This window comes from Arachis hypogaea, chromosome 20, assembly GCF_003086295.3.
Source record: "Arachis hypogaea cultivar Tifrunner chromosome 20, arahy.Tifrunner.gnm2.J5K5, whole genome shotgun sequence".
Classification (NCBI taxonomy): Eukaryota; Viridiplantae; Streptophyta; class Magnoliopsida; order Fabales; family Fabaceae; genus Arachis; species Arachis hypogaea.
The window spans coordinates 4,248,977-4,266,432 of record NC_092055.1 but is presented as its reverse complement, the minus strand read 5'-3'; the positions used below and the strand labels follow the sequence as shown (position 1 = coordinate 4,266,432).

Sequence of the window (17,456 nt, the reverse complement as noted above, 5' to 3'; positions counted from 1 at the left end):
AATGAATATTCGCAAGGGTTATACTCAGTCAAATTGCAAAGATCTTTATATGGTCTAAAGCAATCTGGACGAATGTGGTATAATCGTCTTACTGAGTATCTGGCCAAAAACGGATTCAAGAATGATGATATCTGTCCATGTGTTTTTATAAAGAAATCTGCATCTGGATTCGTTATAATTGCTGTGTACGTTGATGATTTAAATATCATTGAGACTCCTGAAGAGATTCCAACAATTATAAAAACTCTAAAAGAAGAGTTTGAGATGAAAGATCTTGGAAATACTAAATTTTGTCTCGGCCTGCAGATCGAGCATATAAAAAGTGGGATCTTTATTCATCAAACAACATACACAGAAAAGATCTTGAAAAGATTTTATATGGATAAGTTACATCCATTAAGTACCCCAATGATCGTAAGATATTTGGATGTGAAAAAGGATCAATTCCGTCCTAAAGAAGAAAATGAAGATATCCTTGGACCTGAAGTACCATATCTTAGTGCCATTGGAGCGCTAATGTATCTTGCTAATAATACGCGACCCGATATATCATTTGCTGTGAATTTACTAGCAAGATATAGTTCCTCTCCAACTAGAAGACATTGGAGTGGAATCAAACAAATCTTTCGATATCTTCATGGGACAGTTGATATGGGATTGTTTTATCCCTATGGATCCAAGTCACAACTAGTTGGCTATGCAGATGCCGGATACCTGTCTGATCACATAAAGGGAGGTCTCAAACAGGATACCTATTCACATATGGTGGTACAGCTATATCATGGAGGTCCACGAAACAGACGATAGCAGCAACCTCCTCTAATCATGCTGAAATACTGGCGATTCATGAAGCTAGTCGCGAGTGTTTTTGGCTGAGGAGTCTGATTCAATATATTCTGTCATCATGTGGACTGATTGATCATAAGATAGCTCCAACTGTCCTGTTTGAAGATAATACAGCATGCATTGCTCAACTTAAGGGTGGATACATCAAAGGTGATAGAACAAAGCATATTTCTCCCAAATTCTTCTTCACTCATGATCTTCAAAATCAAGGGACAATTGATGTCCAACAGATCCGTTCAAGTGACAATCTGACAGATTTATTTACAAAGTCACTCCCAAAATCCTCCTTTGAAAGATTGGTACATGAGATTGGGATGCGCCGATTTCGAGACGTTAAATGATGTCGGCAAGAGGGGGAGACTGTACTCTTTTTTCCTTGGTCAGGTTTTTTCCCATTGGGTTTTTCTTGACAAGGTTTTTAATGAGGCAGTCCCCATCACAAAGGATATTGTACTCTTTTTCCTTCACTAAGGTTTTTCCCATAGGGTTTTCTTTAGTAAGGCTTTAATGAGGCAATAATCCTAAATGGTCATCCAAGGGGGAGTGTTGTGATAGGAATGGGACGTGGATGCCCATTTCCTATATAAAGTTTACATTCTCAAAAGAGAATGAAATAAATGAAGGTTGACAATATCCCTTTCATAAGCTTATAAATAGGAGGTGAATCTCTGTGAATGTAACAGAACAAAAAAATACCATTCTCCCTTTCTTTTCATACACAAGCAAGTAATAATAAAATCAATTCTTTCTTTATGTTGCAATCAAATACTTTTCTCTTTATATTTCTACTACAATTCTTTCTCTTCTTTTATTTTATTAGTATTCTAAATTCTCTTTTCTATTACTCTTTACATATAATATTAATAGCAATATTAATCATCTTTATTATATTGAGATAGTAACAATAAACATATGCAATTCTCTCTCTCTCTTTATTTTTAATACTTCTTTCTATCTTTGTATATATATATATATATATACATTACAACATATAATATTATTATATATATATAAATTATTATTGAACTAATTATTTTAATACTAGAATCTTTTATTTATACAACTTTATTTTATATATATATTTTATTTTACAACAAAAAATAATTAATTCAACTAATTGTTGCTTTTTTTTTTCTATTACTCAATATATTTATCCAATTACTTAGGAATTGGATCTCTTTTTCTATTATTCAATATGGTGGAAACTCATGTGCAGTTGACTTTCACATGAAGTTAATACTTAAGTACTGTTAGATGATTTGACTGATTTGAATAAATTTTCATTTAACAGCTCTTAGATATCAAATTATTATACTTTATATAAGATTACTTGCACTTAAATTTCTACCAATATAGAATTATATGTTATATTAAATCAGCTCACTTATCTTAAAATTTAAATTTTATTTATGTATATTGATATCTCCGAACTATTGAGTTAAAGATTTAGCAAGTTAGCATGAAGATTGACGAATGGAAAGACTTACAGATAAGTCACGCGACATTTGAGGATTGGTTGAGAAACGACGTGTCACTTAAAAAGTCATTAATACAAAGAAGTGCAATGGACGCCTTTGTAAATGATCCATTAACTTGGGAGCTAAGGAGCAGACACAGATAGGGCTTGCTTTTTTATCATTGATCGATCCTTCAGAATCTGAAATCAATGGAAGAAGGAAGTGACAGCAGCAAACACAACAACAAGAAGCCAACCAAGAGAAAACCAGTGTTCACCAAAGTGGATCAGCTCAAACCTGGTACCACCGGTCACACCTTGGTCGCTAATGTTTTATCTTCAAACACTGTTCTCCACAAAGGAAGACCCACCCCTCCCTCTCTTCGCCCCACTCTCATCGCCGAGTGCCTCATCGGCGACGAAACCGGCACCATCATCTTCACCGCTCGCAACCAACAAGGTCTTCATTTCACTACCCCCACCCGTCTTTGTCCTCCTTTTTCTTCACTTTAATTCAATTTCGGATCTTTTTTACTTCCCTGTTTTTAAAAATAGAAACTTTCTATCTGGGCAGTGTTTTATCTCTATGATTTTTACAGTTTCTACTTTGGAAATGGGATCTGCATTGTATTTGTACCGTGTTATGGGAGACTGCATTTGGGACCTTGGAATCAATCTGCTTAGAAATTAGATCACAATCCATTTAGTCCCTGAGAAATCAAAATGGCTTACATAGTCTTTGATAATTGAAAATGTTATTCATATGAGCCCATTCATGAGTCCCTATAAAAGCACTAACGTCTCCAATTTTATTAATTTCCAGGGGCTTAACTGAGCATTTTTATTCCTTTAGTTACTAATGTGTCTGTGGTTTCTATTTATGGATGAGTTACTCCTGGAAACTATATTGGTTTGGGTTTTGCCTTAATTGGATGAGTCATGACTCAATTTACCAGCCCTAGTATAACTTGTTCTACCCAAGGATGTGAACATTAAAGATGGTATCCTGATCAAACAGTTTCTGGGACTGTCTGATGATGCATGAGTGATGATACATATGATAACAAGTAATAAAAATGTGATGCACATGAACATCGTATAAAAAAATTTAATCTTCTTCACCCATTTCTCATTCTTTTCTTCATTCACAAAGAAATTCTAATTAGTAATTGGTTTTTGTTCTTTGCTGAGGCCATACTGCATATCTGTATAAGGATTTTACATTATGGAATGCCTTCTTATACATCATTATATTTCAGATATATGTCACTTGATGGGTAACATGGTTAAAATTTCTTATGTCCCGGTTGTTGTTTCTGTGCAGTTGACTTAATGAAGGCTGGAACCACCGTAATTCTTCGTAATGCAAAGATTGACATGTTCAAGGGTTCAATGAGGCTAGCTGTTGACAAATGGGGCCGGATCGAGGTAACTGAACCAGCGAAATTCACAGTGAAAGAAGATAACAACCTCTCTCTGGTTGAATATGAATTGGTGAATGTGGTTGAAGAATAATTCCCATAGAAGAATGCAAAAGAAAGCTATATGGTTTGATCTATGGTGCAATGGATACTGTGAAGGGTGAAACTTAACTGGTCATGGATGGATGGATTGGTATACTTTCTCACTTTAATTTGCCGGCATTTTCCTTTCAACACGCTTGACATCATTTAGGGTAAAAGTTCATGGCACTTGAACAATCTTGTGTGCCAAGCTATATATAGATTTGCTACTATCTCTATCAGCAACTGTATCCAATGAACTTAAAAGAGAAGTATCTTATCGTGTTAATATAATCATCGATATATCGAATTGGACTTGCGAACGATGTTTATGCTTCTATTAATCAGTTATGTTCCTGCCTCAACTAAGAACATAGTTATTCAAAACAAAACAAAAAAAATCTTCTATGAGGAGATTTGTAGAATAATAAAGTAAGGAGTTAATTCTTTGTTAAATTTATAATTTTTATGATATGTGAGTCTTGCAACTTTAATTCAAGGGTAATAATATTCTCATTTTAGACCAGCTTGATAAAATTTTTGGAGTTTAAATCAATCGGGTGAGGATCTCAGAAAAACAATTATATCAAGACATTTGGGATATACATAAGATGGAATCATTCTTCCTATAGGCTGCGTTTGTTTCTAAGAACAGGACATGATAAGATACTGCGTTTGTTTCTAAGAACAGGACATGATAAGATACTGAGAACAGAACAGAACAAGACACTGATGGACAGAGACACAAAATTTTGTATTCTTGTATTCTGTTTGGTGATAAACTAGAACAAATTATGAAAATTCAATTTATTCTCATTTTTTTCCATTCAAAAAATTTGAATGAAAAATATAACAATAAAAAATATAATTATGAAAAATTAACAAGAATAATAAAAGAAAAAATAAAAAATAAGTTGTGTCCCTTGTTAATATCTTCGTGTCCTTCCTGTCAGGATAGACACAAAATACACTAATTCAGTGTCTCTGGACACATTGTCTCTGTCCATGACTCCTCTGCCAAATACGATTTTGTGTCTCAATGTTCCTGTCTCAATGTCCTCCTCTGCCAAATACGATTTTGTGTCTCAGTATTCCTGTCTCATTGTCCTATCTATGTAAACAAACGCAGCCATATAGATGGTATTGTAGTGTTTTAACTATTGGACCATGCTAATATGATCCGAATCGGATAAACATAAACCTGGTAGAGGTAGAGTATATCTAAGAAGGGTAAATAGAAAAAACAAATATAGGACGTCAAGAACCACATTTCGCGTCTCGTGTAACGGAATAAGGTTGCGGCAGAAGGTAGGTTAAGCAAGATCACACTAGTGAAGGCCATTTTTATGGTTTTCTTATTTCATTAGTTTGCGTGTATATTAAGCAAACTTTGATGTGCTCCACGTTGTTCGGCGTTTCACTTGATTGGATTACGCTGGACTAGTTACCCAAGTCTGGGTAAGCCTTGCTTGTATTACAAGGTTGGAAAATAAATTATTGTAAATTGCACTTAGAAAGTGTTTCAACAATGTTGAAATAGAATAATAATAATCATACCTAAGTCATGATACCAGCTCTGGATGCTTTACAGTTTTAAGTCTTGGGTGTTCTCACAATCAACCAGAAGAAAATCCTCTAAGCATGTCTAACAATGTAAACTGAAATCCATGCAATGTACGAGCAATGCACCGCATCCAAACACAACAATCATCCATCTAGAATTGAAAAACAAAAGAACTTAAGAAATTTAAATATATTTGCTTTCATAGTCAATCACAACCAGAAAGGTCAATATGATCCATAATCCAAGTTTTACAAAATCATTTATATCCAAAACATAAACCTATGGATTAAGGCAAAGCACAGTAAATGGAAAATGAAGAAACATTACACGTCAAGGTCCCCAAGCCTAAAGCCCAACAGCAAATGATCACGACCCTAAACAAGAAAACAGCCAGGTCAAAATGAAAAGTTGCAAAAGAAGAAAGAAAAATCTACTTCCACCAATCTGTTAATGCAAAAAGTACGAATTGAATGTTGTATCTATTATTATTTCTATTCAGTTAGAAAGGGAAGTAAAATAGAGGAAGTAAAATCACAAACATCGGGTTTATAACACATTATTCAATTATGTCATCTGGGATCTTGCTTAAGATAATTTTAAAACTGCAATATCATAATGAATAAACTATGGTTTTAGACAAACGGGAATAAAAATGAATTCCAAATCTGAAAAAAAAAAAAAGTTTGACCACCTTTTCTAGTTGCATCTACATTTAACTTTGCTCGAACCCTCTGTCAATCATCATACATCATCATTGCAATCTGAGTGAATACAATCAATCAGTGTGATTTTTGTAGAATTATCTCTAGTGAATGTTGATTCATAATGGAGGTGAAGTTTAAATCAGATTCTATGCCATAGATCTCTTTGCATGATCACACAATATCACCAATGAATTTAGCACATAATATCAAAAGCCTAACAATTAACACATCAGCAGCCAGAAAAAAAATTGAAAGGAATTATATTATTTTGTGTAAATAATCCATTTAGTGACAAACTAAAATCAGAACGAAAATGAAACAGAGTGCACTAAATAAGTAAATACAATAAACCATAATAACTTTTCCAAGACAGATAGAGAGGGTGGGAGATGCTCAATAAATCAAAATGAAGCTCCTTTGTTACTGCTTACAAGAATTTGCTCCAGACCAATTATAATTCAGGGAAACTACCACACAAACTGTTAAAGTTGTTCAATATATCATTCCACATTCAATTTAGAAATCTCATCCTCTCAAAAACCTATGGAAGACAAGTTCTCAATGCTTCGAAACCCAAAATTTGAAATAAATCCATGTGACACCATCTTTGATGCTTGATCTTCATCTAGTCTTCTCTTGCCCTACAAAGGGGAAAAAATGCACACCTTTACTTTGAGAGCAAGAGAGAGCCTATTTTTCCTTTAGAGAAATAGAAGAAATGTTTGAAAAGCAAAAATATTTGTTCGTATCCACCTACATTTTTCATCTTCAAAGGCTGATTCACACAAAAATTCTATCTTCGTATAAAAGGGGTACAAATAAGAAAAAACAAGAGAAGACGAAAGATTTTGTAACAAGTGAACATTTTTTTGTAAAAGAGATGTTTGCATTTTGTTTCTAAAAATTTTATATTTTAGCACACCATAAAGTTATTAGCTTATTCCAGATCCACTTTTTACTATTTCTGACAACATAGCAAAATCAAGGAGGTGAAGGTACTGTATTATAAGTTTATAACAAGCCTAACTTTTGAATTTTAACAGTATGTCACAAAATCAATTTTCAGGACAAGTAGCACTACTTATGCCACATTGGGATTTTAACAATGAGTACATATAATAGTCTTCAGCTTTGTAAAGCCAAAAAGCTTTTAGCCCCTACATTCTACAATGAAAATTTCTTCACCAAATGAAAGAGGAAACCACACTTTAAAAAACTCGATGATCCAGCCAGTATAGAGTTTGGTATGATTTAGGAAAGCATATCAAAATTCTGGGAGTTCAGCTTCACAGCAAGCATCATTCAACAACCCTTGACATGTCCAATAAAAATACAAATCCACAACCAACATTTGTATAATCAACAACCTCATATTTCAAAAAAAAAAAAGAAAGAAAAAGAATCATAGCTTGTGTAATGAAGAACTGAACAATACAATGAAACAAACAAACAGCCACAACATCAGCATCAAGAAGCGGAGAGCGTAGAGGGAATACCTTCAGGGGTCCAACCATAAGAGTGGCGAGATACAGAAAGCATGGAAGTGAGCAATGCCGAAGCAGTTGCAGTGTGGTAAGGAAGCATCGATTCCACGCAGCTACTCAACGCCACTGGCGACCTAAAAAGTAACCGTAATTCCACAAAATAATTAAACTAATTGTGTAAAGCAATCAGGATTAGGGTTTTGATGTAATTCAACATAAGGTGGGTGAGGTCTTGGAATCAATTGATTGGTGTTACCTGAAAATGCGGTTAGAGAGTGAGCTTTGCTTCGGGACACGAAACAGCGGTTCGGTGGGCCTTACTCTAGCTCCGGCAGCTAATCTCGCCGTCCCGGAAGTTCGAGAGGCGGCGGAGCGCAGAAATGACCTGGCGGCTGACGCGGCGGACATCGTGTTCTACAGAGGCTCTTTAGCATGAACGAGCTACGATGGGGTTTTGTTTTGTTTTCTGGGGTTTTTCTTTTTTTTTTTTTTTCTTTCGATGAGTTATAGGCTTGGGTTTTACTTGGGCCCAAATTTGTAAGAGCTATACTTTGTATGTAATGACTAATATGTACAAAGTGTAATAACGTTAAAATTATAATTTTAAGTTGTTTTATTAAAATTAATTTAAATTATAATAATTTAGTTAATAAAAAAGTAATATATTATATGTTTAAAATATTTTTAATTTATTATTAAGTATATCAATTTTAATATAGTTATTAATCATTTTTATTAATTTATTTTTTTAATAAATTAGATATATATACTTAATATCAAATTAATAATTTAGTAATACTTAAACTTATTAAAAAGTGTTATATGTTATTTTATTGTGAGATAAAAATATATAAAAATTAGTTCAAAATAAATAATAGTAAATTAGTAAAGAATTTGAATGCACAAATTTTTTTAATAAACAATAAATAATTTAAAAATTATTAAAAAATAACTCAATATTTTTTTTTATGCCGATAAAATATGTACCTAAAATAATATTATGATATTTAATATCCTCAAAATATAAATATGAAATAAGAATGTATTACCAATTAGTACATAAAATTTTTTAATCTTTTTAATTGATAGTAATAAATTTTAATAAGTTTGACTATGAGATTTAGAAAATATCTTTTCATTATAAGCTCTAAAAAATTTTTCTATATACCATATACGATTATTTTTCAAGTGTCTATGATCTTGCATCAGCATTTGTAAACCATCTTTACTCTTGATAACGCAACATATAAATACAATTGACTACTTATTTGGTTTAGGGTTGTTTGTGAGTTTGATTGTAACAGGTAGCAATTATTAAATTGATAGTTAAAGTTGACTCAAAAGCTCTTCTGTAAGTAATTACTAAGGGACCTGAAATAAAAAAGCACCCAAATAGCTTAGTTAAGTGCATAACATAGCCCAGTAGAACATATAGAATTATTTTTTATAATATCTATTTAGTTTAATTTTTTTATCATAGATTATAGTTATTTAAAATATTTATTTAATACATCATGTGTTAACACTAAAAGTATTTTCTAAAAAAGATTTATTTGTAAAAATATATATAATATGATTACAAATATAACATAAATAAATTAAATAAATAAAAGGTTAAACTAATATGCTTACCAATGCCTTTGTTAAAATTTTCAAATTGGAGAATAATTATGTATTCGGTTGCTTGGTGATTACGTAGATGTTTGAATAATTCGGTTGCAAATTAATCTCACAGTGTGCACCTTATTTTTTTCTCATTTCTAAATGAAAGCGAAAATGAATAGATATAAGTATAATGAAAAATATAAAAGAGTTTGAATAAAAAAAGATAATTGTTACAAAAAAATTTATTGTGAAATATTAAAATTTTATATATTGCAAATCATGAAGATTAACTACAATATACTGACTACTTATCTCTATTTTTGACCATGATATAAGTTTTTCTTTTTCCAGCAAGAGGAATAACATCTCTTTGAAAAAAAATGAATTAAATATACCAAATTAAAAACAAATGAATGAATAATATAAGAAATTATAACTTTATACGTGTATAAATTAAAGAGAATTTATCAATTTAATTTATATTAAATGATAAAAATAACAATATATTAATATAAAAATATACCTTTAAAAAATTAGAATAAAATTTTAAACATTTTAATAAATAAATTGTTAAAATTTTTGCTATCAATAAAATGATGCTATTAGACAATTTTTTTTGCAAAAATTAAAATTAAAAGGAAAACAGTTTTGTGTCGGTTAATATAAATTAACTACATACCAAATAAATGGAATCGTTCATTTATTTGTTTCAATATATTAGCATGAGCAAGAGCAAAAAAATTGAAATGATTATCAAGAATTTTACTATCATCGACTGTATTTACTATACGCATGACTCATTCTTAAAAGTTATTCTGCACACGTGTACAGTAGGAAGATATATTCCACTTGATTTCTCAATCACAAAATTTGAGAAGACATAAACCTTCTCCTCGATCAGTTCATTCTCAAACATCTTTGCCAAAACATTATTGATTGAACAATAATTTTATCACACTATAAAACAAATTAAATATAAAAGATATTAGCACTTGTAAAGCTATTAAATCGCACTGTTTTTTACTCATGTAAGGTTTACTTATCAAATAAACTTAAAATACGAACAAAAAATATTTATAAATTGGACCTAGCATCACTCGAAAGAATTATGAAAATAATTAACTAATCTTATCATTCATTAGAACTATTTCTATTTCTATGTAAGCCATCTTAATTTTGTCAAATTTGGATGGAATTTTTCATAATCTTATAATTCTTGCATTTATTTTTCATACTTTTCCATTATATAATCTACCATAGGTGATATTATTGATAGAATCGTAGTTGATAACCATTAGATATGAAAAACAAAAGAACAGAATAAAAATTATTTCTAAATTATGAATTCTCTAAATGATAAATATGAACAAAAATTTACTATCATTCATTATATATATACACACACGCTAATTATATACTCTAATATTTTTTTATGAAGATACTTGCTACCATTACATTAAAATTATGTCATTATATTTTATTTTAACCTTTGTATATGATTAATTTAATGCAAATACTTGCTCAGTATATATATATATATATATATATATATATATATATATATATATATATATATATATATATCCCATTTAACTCTTTCAAAAGAATATATTACTATTAATTGTAAATACAATTCGATATTGTATTTTATGGATGTAGTGTATTATAAACCATTGCGACAAAAAAAAATTGCACTGAAACATTAGACGAAAAAGATTAAGTTGAAATAAAAATAATCATCAAATTATCAAAAGAATAATATATATAATAGAATGCCTATTATATAAAAAATACCATAAAAAATTGTAATTTGTACCTTAAAAAGATCAACTTCATTAAAAAAAGAAGAATACATTTTGTTTTTATGAAGTAGTCAAAAAAGACTAACAAATTAAAAAAAAGAATGCTTTGACTCTTAGATCTAGACTCACGAATCGCAAAAAAAACACTATACATAACGTTTAATAGTACAAAAATAATTATATGAATTAATTATTGATATCAATATCAATTTACTACTATCAACATTAGTATCATATTTATGGCAATTAAAATTACAAATTTATGTTTTTTATTTTTAATTATTGATATTTTAATCTTTTTAAAAATATATTTTGTTTTTTAAAATATAACGTGTGTGTTGTTTAAATATTTTCTATTATTATTATTATTATTATTATTATTATTATTATTAATTGATATAATATCAATTTGTCACCATCAATATATGTATCAATTTATTATTAATTATGTTTGATTAAAAATAATAATTAAAAAATATTAATGAGTGACCATTAATATTATATAATTAATATAATAATTAGTATCAACGTTCGTGTGTATCAACTTGTATAATGATTGAGAATTAGAAAAAGTGAATAAGTAAAATTTTAATTATTTTTTTTAATTTTAAGTATTATTTACTATCTTATTGAAAAAGTATTATTTACTATCTTATATAATTAATATAATTAAAAAATTCTAATTATTTTTTTAATTTTAAGTATTATTTATTATCTTATTGAAAAAGTGAATAATAATAATCACTTATATAATTAAAATAGATCATCCTAATATATACATGATACTACATATATCAAGGATTATTATATGTGATAAATTATTTTTTTATTTTTTTTAAAGATAATTTATATGTAAATTAATTAATTTTTATAACATACATACTATCTATTGTATAATTTTTCTCCTCTTAATATGGATAAATTGATGAATTTAATATATAAAATATAATTTATATTATTTAACTTACGAAATAAGTAACTTGAGCCACTATTTAAGACAATAAATATAATAGTACAAATACCTACATATTTATTAGTATTAAAAAATATATAAATAATATAAACATGATATTTTTGGTAGAAAAACAATAATAAAGGTTATTAATTAAGTTAATTACATAATAAAAAATTATGAATAATTTTTTAAATAATAATAAAAAATTTATAAAAAAATTTAGACAATAAATTAATCCTCAATAAATTATATATTAGCTCTGTTAAAAAAATTAAATGATATATTAGATATTATTATTTGTGTACTAATATATATATATATATATATATATATATATATATATATATTATCGATTATTAAGTTATAATTAATTTATAACTCAATTTTTGGTAATTAAAATTTAAATGATTGAAATTATTATATGCTGAATATTTTCCAGCTAACTAATTTTGTTTTTGTTATTAAAATTTTTAAAAAGGTGAGTTGTTAATCAATTCTGAATTCAAATTTAAATTTAAATTTGTGTAAGAAAATATTTTAAAATTTTTTTCACTAACTAGAATTAATTTTAAAATAAAAAATTATTTTGTACATCATATTATAAAATAATGTAGTCATTCATTTTTTTCTTTAATGGAAATTATTGTCAAATAAAATGATATAAAAATGGAGAAAAAAATATATTCCAATCTATGAATAATAATTCATTTTTCAATAGAATAAATTATATATTGAATAACAAAAGTTATTATAGTTTCTTTTTACACAAATTAATATACTCAACTACGGTGTTTTGGTAATATTACCAAAAGATATTAATCAATCTAATAGCTTTTGTAATGACATAAGTTTATAAGTTTAGAAACTTAAAAATCATGTCATAAAATATAAAATTTTAACCGGTAATAACATTGATCATATTGTTTGACTTCCTGAATGATATGATACCAATAAATAAAACTGTCACAATCAAATTTTAACAAAGGTAAATCTCCATAAATATTGCTATCATCAATGAGAATTTTTCTACTTTCAAGACAAATACAATTTTCTTTCACTGTATTTTCCAACTCGACAAGTCGAGAACTAATCCTCCACGAATTGAAGCTCCATTTATTAAGGGTCTGCCGCTAGCCAATGAGTTGTTACATACACAAGGCGGGATTCAAAACTCTAATACTCTTAGGTAGACGAGTGAGATGACCACTCAATTAATCCAAATCAATTAAGACATACTAATTATTTTAAATATTTTTAACATTATAAATAATTAAATTTTGATTTTAATTATAACTTTGTAAAATATTTATATTAATAATTATATATATATATTTTTGTTTAATCTCTTTTAATAAAAATAATTATATATTTTTATTAATTATCCTGTATAGTGTATGGAACATATACTAGTTAATATAATAATTAGTATCAACATACGTGTGTATCAACTCGTATAATAATTGAGAATTAGAATTATATAAATTAATATAATAATTAGAATGGTTAAAAAATTGAACGATTGATAATTAGTATAATAATACATTAAATATTAATTTTTATATAATTATGAAAAGATATTTTTTTCAAATAGATTGAGAAAAAAGTAAATACAAATATATTGAAAGTAGTGTTTTTATTTTAAAAGAAAAAAAAAACTCATGAAAAATTAACATCTCACTTCTAATATTTCTAAAAATATACTAATATACCAATAATACTAATAGTTGAAAAATAATTGTAGAGACTTGTTACAATTATAATATTTAATTATTACTCTAAATAAATATTATAAGTATAAATAACAATAATTGAATATTAAGGAGATACAAAGAATATATGAATATTATTACAATATAACTAATAAATTTTAATAAGATAGCCACTAATATATTATACTAATATATTAAATCAAATTAATATTATTATTATTTTTTTACAATTAATATGTACTGTAAATATAAAGAGTATAGTATCTAATGAATAGAGATATTAATGAAAAATAACACGAATAACACATCAATTAAAATTAAACATTATTAAATGATTGAAACTAAATAATTTTTTTTTATCCTATATTACCTAATAAATTTTAATAATTAATACCTAAAATAAGTAAATTAAATAATAATAAATTAATAATTGGAAAGAAATCTTTAACAAATGGGAGAAATAAAAATAAAAGAAATTGGTAAATAATAAATATAAATATATTAAAGAATAATATTTTTATTTTGGAAGAAAAAAAAATTAATAAAGAGATGACACCTCATATTTATTAGTTAAAAAAAATTAATTTTAGTAGATTAAATAAATATTGCAATACTAAAAAAAAAAACCAATACATTTGAATTGAACAAATTGCTGTTTTCTGCATTTTCTACTCTTGGTTACAGGTATAAATAAATTCACTTACAAATAAATTCACTCAATCAAGATCAATAGAATTTAGAAAAAAAGATAAATATGTCCCTAACCTTTTGTCTCGCGGACATTTTTGTTCTTGACCATTGAAAAATACTTTTAAGTCCCTGACCTTCACAAAACTTGGACGGATCAGTCCCTCTGTCCAAATGCCTTCGTCAGGGACGGACTGATCCGTCCAAATGTCTCCATCAGGGACTAATCCGTCCAAGTTTTGTGAAGGTCAGGAACTTAAAAGTATTTTTCAATGGTCAGAGACGAAAATGTCCGTGGGACAAAAGGTCAGGAACTTATCTGTCATTTTCTCTAGAATTTATTCATTGGAAATTTTTGAATGAAAATAACCAAATTTTCTTTCTCGCTTAACTTTCACTCTTTCCCCCTCTCTCTCTCCTGGTTGAATAGTTTAGGACATAAATTTTTTTCCATAACTTAGATCAGAGTAACAAACAACAAAAAGTAGACGATTTTATTATTATATATATTTCCCATGGTGTATGAAGTATGAACTAAAAAATAGTGATGAAATGGGTCCAGATCATCAGTGAACTGTTGATTAAGAAAATAGGGAAAATAACAGAAATACAGAATTGAGAAATTTGTAGTAGTCTTAAATGATAGAGAAGTAGATATATTTGGTAATGTGTTAGTTCCTTCAAGTCTTCTTAGTCTTAATGCTAATCCTTTGAAGGGTATGAAGCAATATGGGAATACAAATGCCTCTACACATATCCTCCACACTTTGTTCTTCAGAGCCATTGTAAGAACCCTTTGCCAGTTTCTTCTGCCTCTCTTCTTCCAACCTCATTGAGTTTGACAAATACAAGTTTTCTCTCTCTCCTTGTGTAGCTCCAATTAGCTGAGCAAGAGACACACTCTTGTCTTGAAAGAACGAAGCCGACGACTGTTTCTTGCAACACAAGAAACTCTAACTAATAGAGAACTTTACAAGCTTCTGATAAACTTTCTTGGTTTAATGTTAATGTGTACTTGGATTGGTCTAAAGCATATTTCATAATATGTTTTAATCTTTTTTTTTATTTAAAAGATGCTCTTAGTTCCTTAAAATTGCGTCGTTGATAGTTTCAATTGAACACACAGAACGTAAAAAGATTTTTCAAAAACTAAAGATGATTGAGGCACATGAAAATTTAGAATACCTCAGTATCTAGATTTGAGGATGAGAATGAAGAGAAACTGGTGGATGGTATGTGCAATGAGTATGGTGCAACTGAATAAGCAGATGGAAGAGAATCCACAACTCTAAGTCTCATATTGAAGAAGCCAAGCCCAAGTGGCCATCCAATACCAATAGCCATCTCATCATTCTGAGAAGAAATATAATTAGTAAGATAAACATACCAATTTGTGTATAGTTAAGTTCTTCATATCTGAATAACTTTTCTAACTATCAAAGCAAGATACTAGTATACTACTCCTAATTCACCTAAGATAAATTAAAATTTGTACTAAATTGGAGAAGTTGCTAGTGTTGCTATCAAACATATACTAAGTTAGAATGACAGAAAGGTAGTGATGAAATATGGAAATTATGATCAATAACCAATTACACAACATAATATACAAGAAGAAAAAGTGGTAATAGTATTTTCTTTTTATAGAATATTTGGGGGGCCATATCCCCCATTTTCTTTAAGAGTTCTGTTACTATCCTCCTTTGATATGAAGTTTGGATATCATCATAAACAATATAGTATGGAAAATTATGTGATGAATAGTTGAAAAGACCATTCTTAAAGTGTAGCAGACACTTCAATGAAACTGTGATCCTAAACCATATAATTTTGACATGTTTTGCTAAAAATGAACAATTAGATCTGTTGGAATTCCTGGCTATACTCTTAGCTTCCAAAATTGATCAAATAATAATAATAATAGTCTTCAGAGGGGACCATAGTCAGATGAAAGGACATGTTGATATTATTAGGACTGATATAACTGATATGTATCAGTTCAACTCACATTCTTACAATAAAGTGTGGACAACAAACTCTTGTTTGCATTTTAATTATATCTTAGCTCATGTGGCCACTTATTTAACAACAACTAACATTATGATTCAAACTAAACACACTGCATGAGAGAAAAGGGTTTCTCTTTCTTATGTCAGTCCATTCGGAAAAATACAAATTTCATGCACATGTTATGTCAATCCAATAGGAATAATGGAATAATATACAAAATTTTACATACATAGATAACAGATAGCATGCAAGTTTAGCATGTCAATTCCCAGAAAACAAAAGCACAATAACATAAATTCAATCAACATTTCATTAAATATGACATGCAAGAATACCACCAACAATCGATTAAATAAGAAGATTGCATAACATACATACAGAAACCTACATTATACAATATACACTCTCAATGAGCAAAACCAGGGAGAGGCAAAGAAAAAGCTTCAGCTTCAAATAGACCCCAGAAAACAAAATATGATTTTTATCTTTTACTGACAAAACAAGACAAGAAATATAGAATATCAGAAAAAAAAAATGAAGAAATGGAGGCACAATGTGACAGTGTCTTTGTTCTTGTTCGTGCAATGGACACAAAATAGTGAATAATGGAGAAGATGGAACTATTACCTCTGCAACCATGGCGTCTCTCTGTCCTCCACAGGAGAAGTTGATGGCAAATTGATGGTCACAGTCTCAGAGAGAAAACAGAGCTAAAAATATAAAGAATTGTTTTGGAGAAAACAAGGGTGAATTTTTTATGTGTCTGCTAACTTGCATTCTCCTTTAAACGTTAGACATTTAAGAGTCTGGTCCCACTTCAACATCACTTGAGTTAAGCTTTTGATCTTATCTCAAGAAATCGGAATTTTCATCAGTGTTTTATAAATAGGAACGCTTAGATTTAAGTTTCAATGATTGTGATTGTGAATTTATAACGTAAGAAGTAAAAATTTAAATATTTTATGTTCTAAAGGTTAGTTTTTAACCATTATCTTATATAAATAGTAAAGTGCTTATAATTGTATAATTAAATCAAGTATATTTAAAGTGCTTATAATTGTATAATTAAAAAGTGGTGCCATAAATGGAGTAACATGTAATCAAAGAATGGCATTACAGTTAATTTAGTCAT

General features: G+C 28.3%; 3 protein-coding genes across 10 annotated transcripts; 1 reads left to right on the top strand and 2 right to left on the bottom strand.

Annotated features, from left to right (window-relative positions):
* Positions 1-2,308: 2,308 nt before the first annotated feature.
* LOC112785014 (uncharacterized protein At4g28440) lies at positions 2,309-4,130 on the top strand. The gene is made up of 2 exons (XM_025828415.2): positions 2,309-2,762; positions 3,627-4,130. The coding sequence occupies exons 1-2, from the start codon at positions 2,513-2,515 to the stop codon at positions 3,815-3,817; spliced, it is 441 nt and encodes a 146-aa protein (XP_025684200.1). The 5' UTR covers positions 2,309-2,512; the 3' UTR covers positions 3,818-4,130.
* Positions 4,131-5,286: 1,156 nt separating this feature from the next.
* Positions 5,287-8,087, bottom strand: LOC112784738 (protein NUCLEAR FUSION DEFECTIVE 6, mitochondrial). 6 transcript variants are annotated; one of them, XM_072229278.1, is made up of 5 exons: positions 7,813-8,087; positions 7,569-7,690; positions 6,060-6,713; positions 5,696-5,742; positions 5,287-5,519 (listed from the first exon to the last, which is right to left on the bottom strand). In XM_072229278.1, the coding sequence occupies exons 1-3, from the start codon at positions 7,962-7,964 to the stop codon at positions 6,694-6,696; spliced, it is 294 nt and encodes a 97-aa protein (XP_072085379.1). In that variant the 5' UTR covers positions 7,965-8,087; the 3' UTR covers positions 5,287-5,519; positions 5,696-5,742; positions 6,060-6,693. The 6 variants fall into 6 exon arrangements, with proteins under 6 accessions (XP_072085379.1, XP_072085377.1, XP_072085380.1 ...); XM_072229276.1 differs by having other exon boundaries at positions 6,060-6,129; positions 7,813-8,043; XM_072229279.1 differs by lacking the exon at positions 5,696-5,742 and having other exon boundaries at positions 6,060-6,129; positions 7,813-8,076.
* A 6,695-nt stretch (positions 8,088-14,782) lies between these two features.
* On the bottom strand, positions 14,783-17,192 carry LOC112786853 (uncharacterized). Of its 3 annotated transcripts, none has more exons than XM_025830226.3 (3): positions 16,952-17,192; positions 15,500-15,667; positions 14,783-15,198 (listed from the first exon to the last, which is right to left on the bottom strand). In XM_025830226.3, the coding sequence occupies exons 1-3, from the start codon at positions 16,961-16,963 to the stop codon at positions 14,995-14,997; spliced, it is 384 nt and encodes a 127-aa protein (XP_025686011.1). In that variant the 5' UTR covers positions 16,964-17,192; the 3' UTR covers positions 14,783-14,994. The 3 variants fall into 3 exon arrangements, with proteins under 3 accessions (XP_025686011.1, XP_025686009.1, XP_025686010.1); XM_025830224.3 differs by having other exon boundaries at positions 14,783-15,249; positions 16,952-17,191; XM_025830225.3 differs by having other exon boundaries at positions 14,783-15,243; positions 16,952-17,185.
* Positions 17,193-17,456: the final 264 nt, after the last annotated feature.

Bases quoted from the DNA above. Each gene is read 5' to 3' on its own strand.
- LOC112785014 (XM_025828415.2), top strand. From the start codon at position 2,513: ATGGAAGAAGGAAGTGACAGCAGCAAACACAACAACAAGAAGCCAACC. The intron at 2,763-3,626 runs GTCTTCATTTCA...GTTTCTGTGCAG, and splicing joins CACCGCTCGCAACCAACAAG to TTGACTTAATGAAGGCTGGA.
- LOC112784738 (XM_072229278.1), bottom strand. From the start codon at position 7,964: ATGTCCGCCGCGTCAGCCGCCAGGTCATTTCTGCGCTCCGCCGCCTCT. The intron at 7,691-7,812 runs GTAACACCAATC...GTTACTTTTTAG, and splicing joins CTCTCTAACCGCATTTTCAG to GTCGCCAGTGGCGTTGAGTA. The intron at 6,714-7,568 runs GTATTCCCTCTA...TCCCCTTTGTAG, and splicing joins TTATGGTTGGACCCCTGAAG to GGCAAGAGAAGACTAGATGA.
- LOC112786853 (XM_025830224.3), bottom strand. The intron at 15,250-15,499 runs GTATTCTAAATT...TTGTGTTGCAAG, and splicing joins CCTCAAATCTAGATACTGAG to AAACAGTCGTCGGCTTCGTT.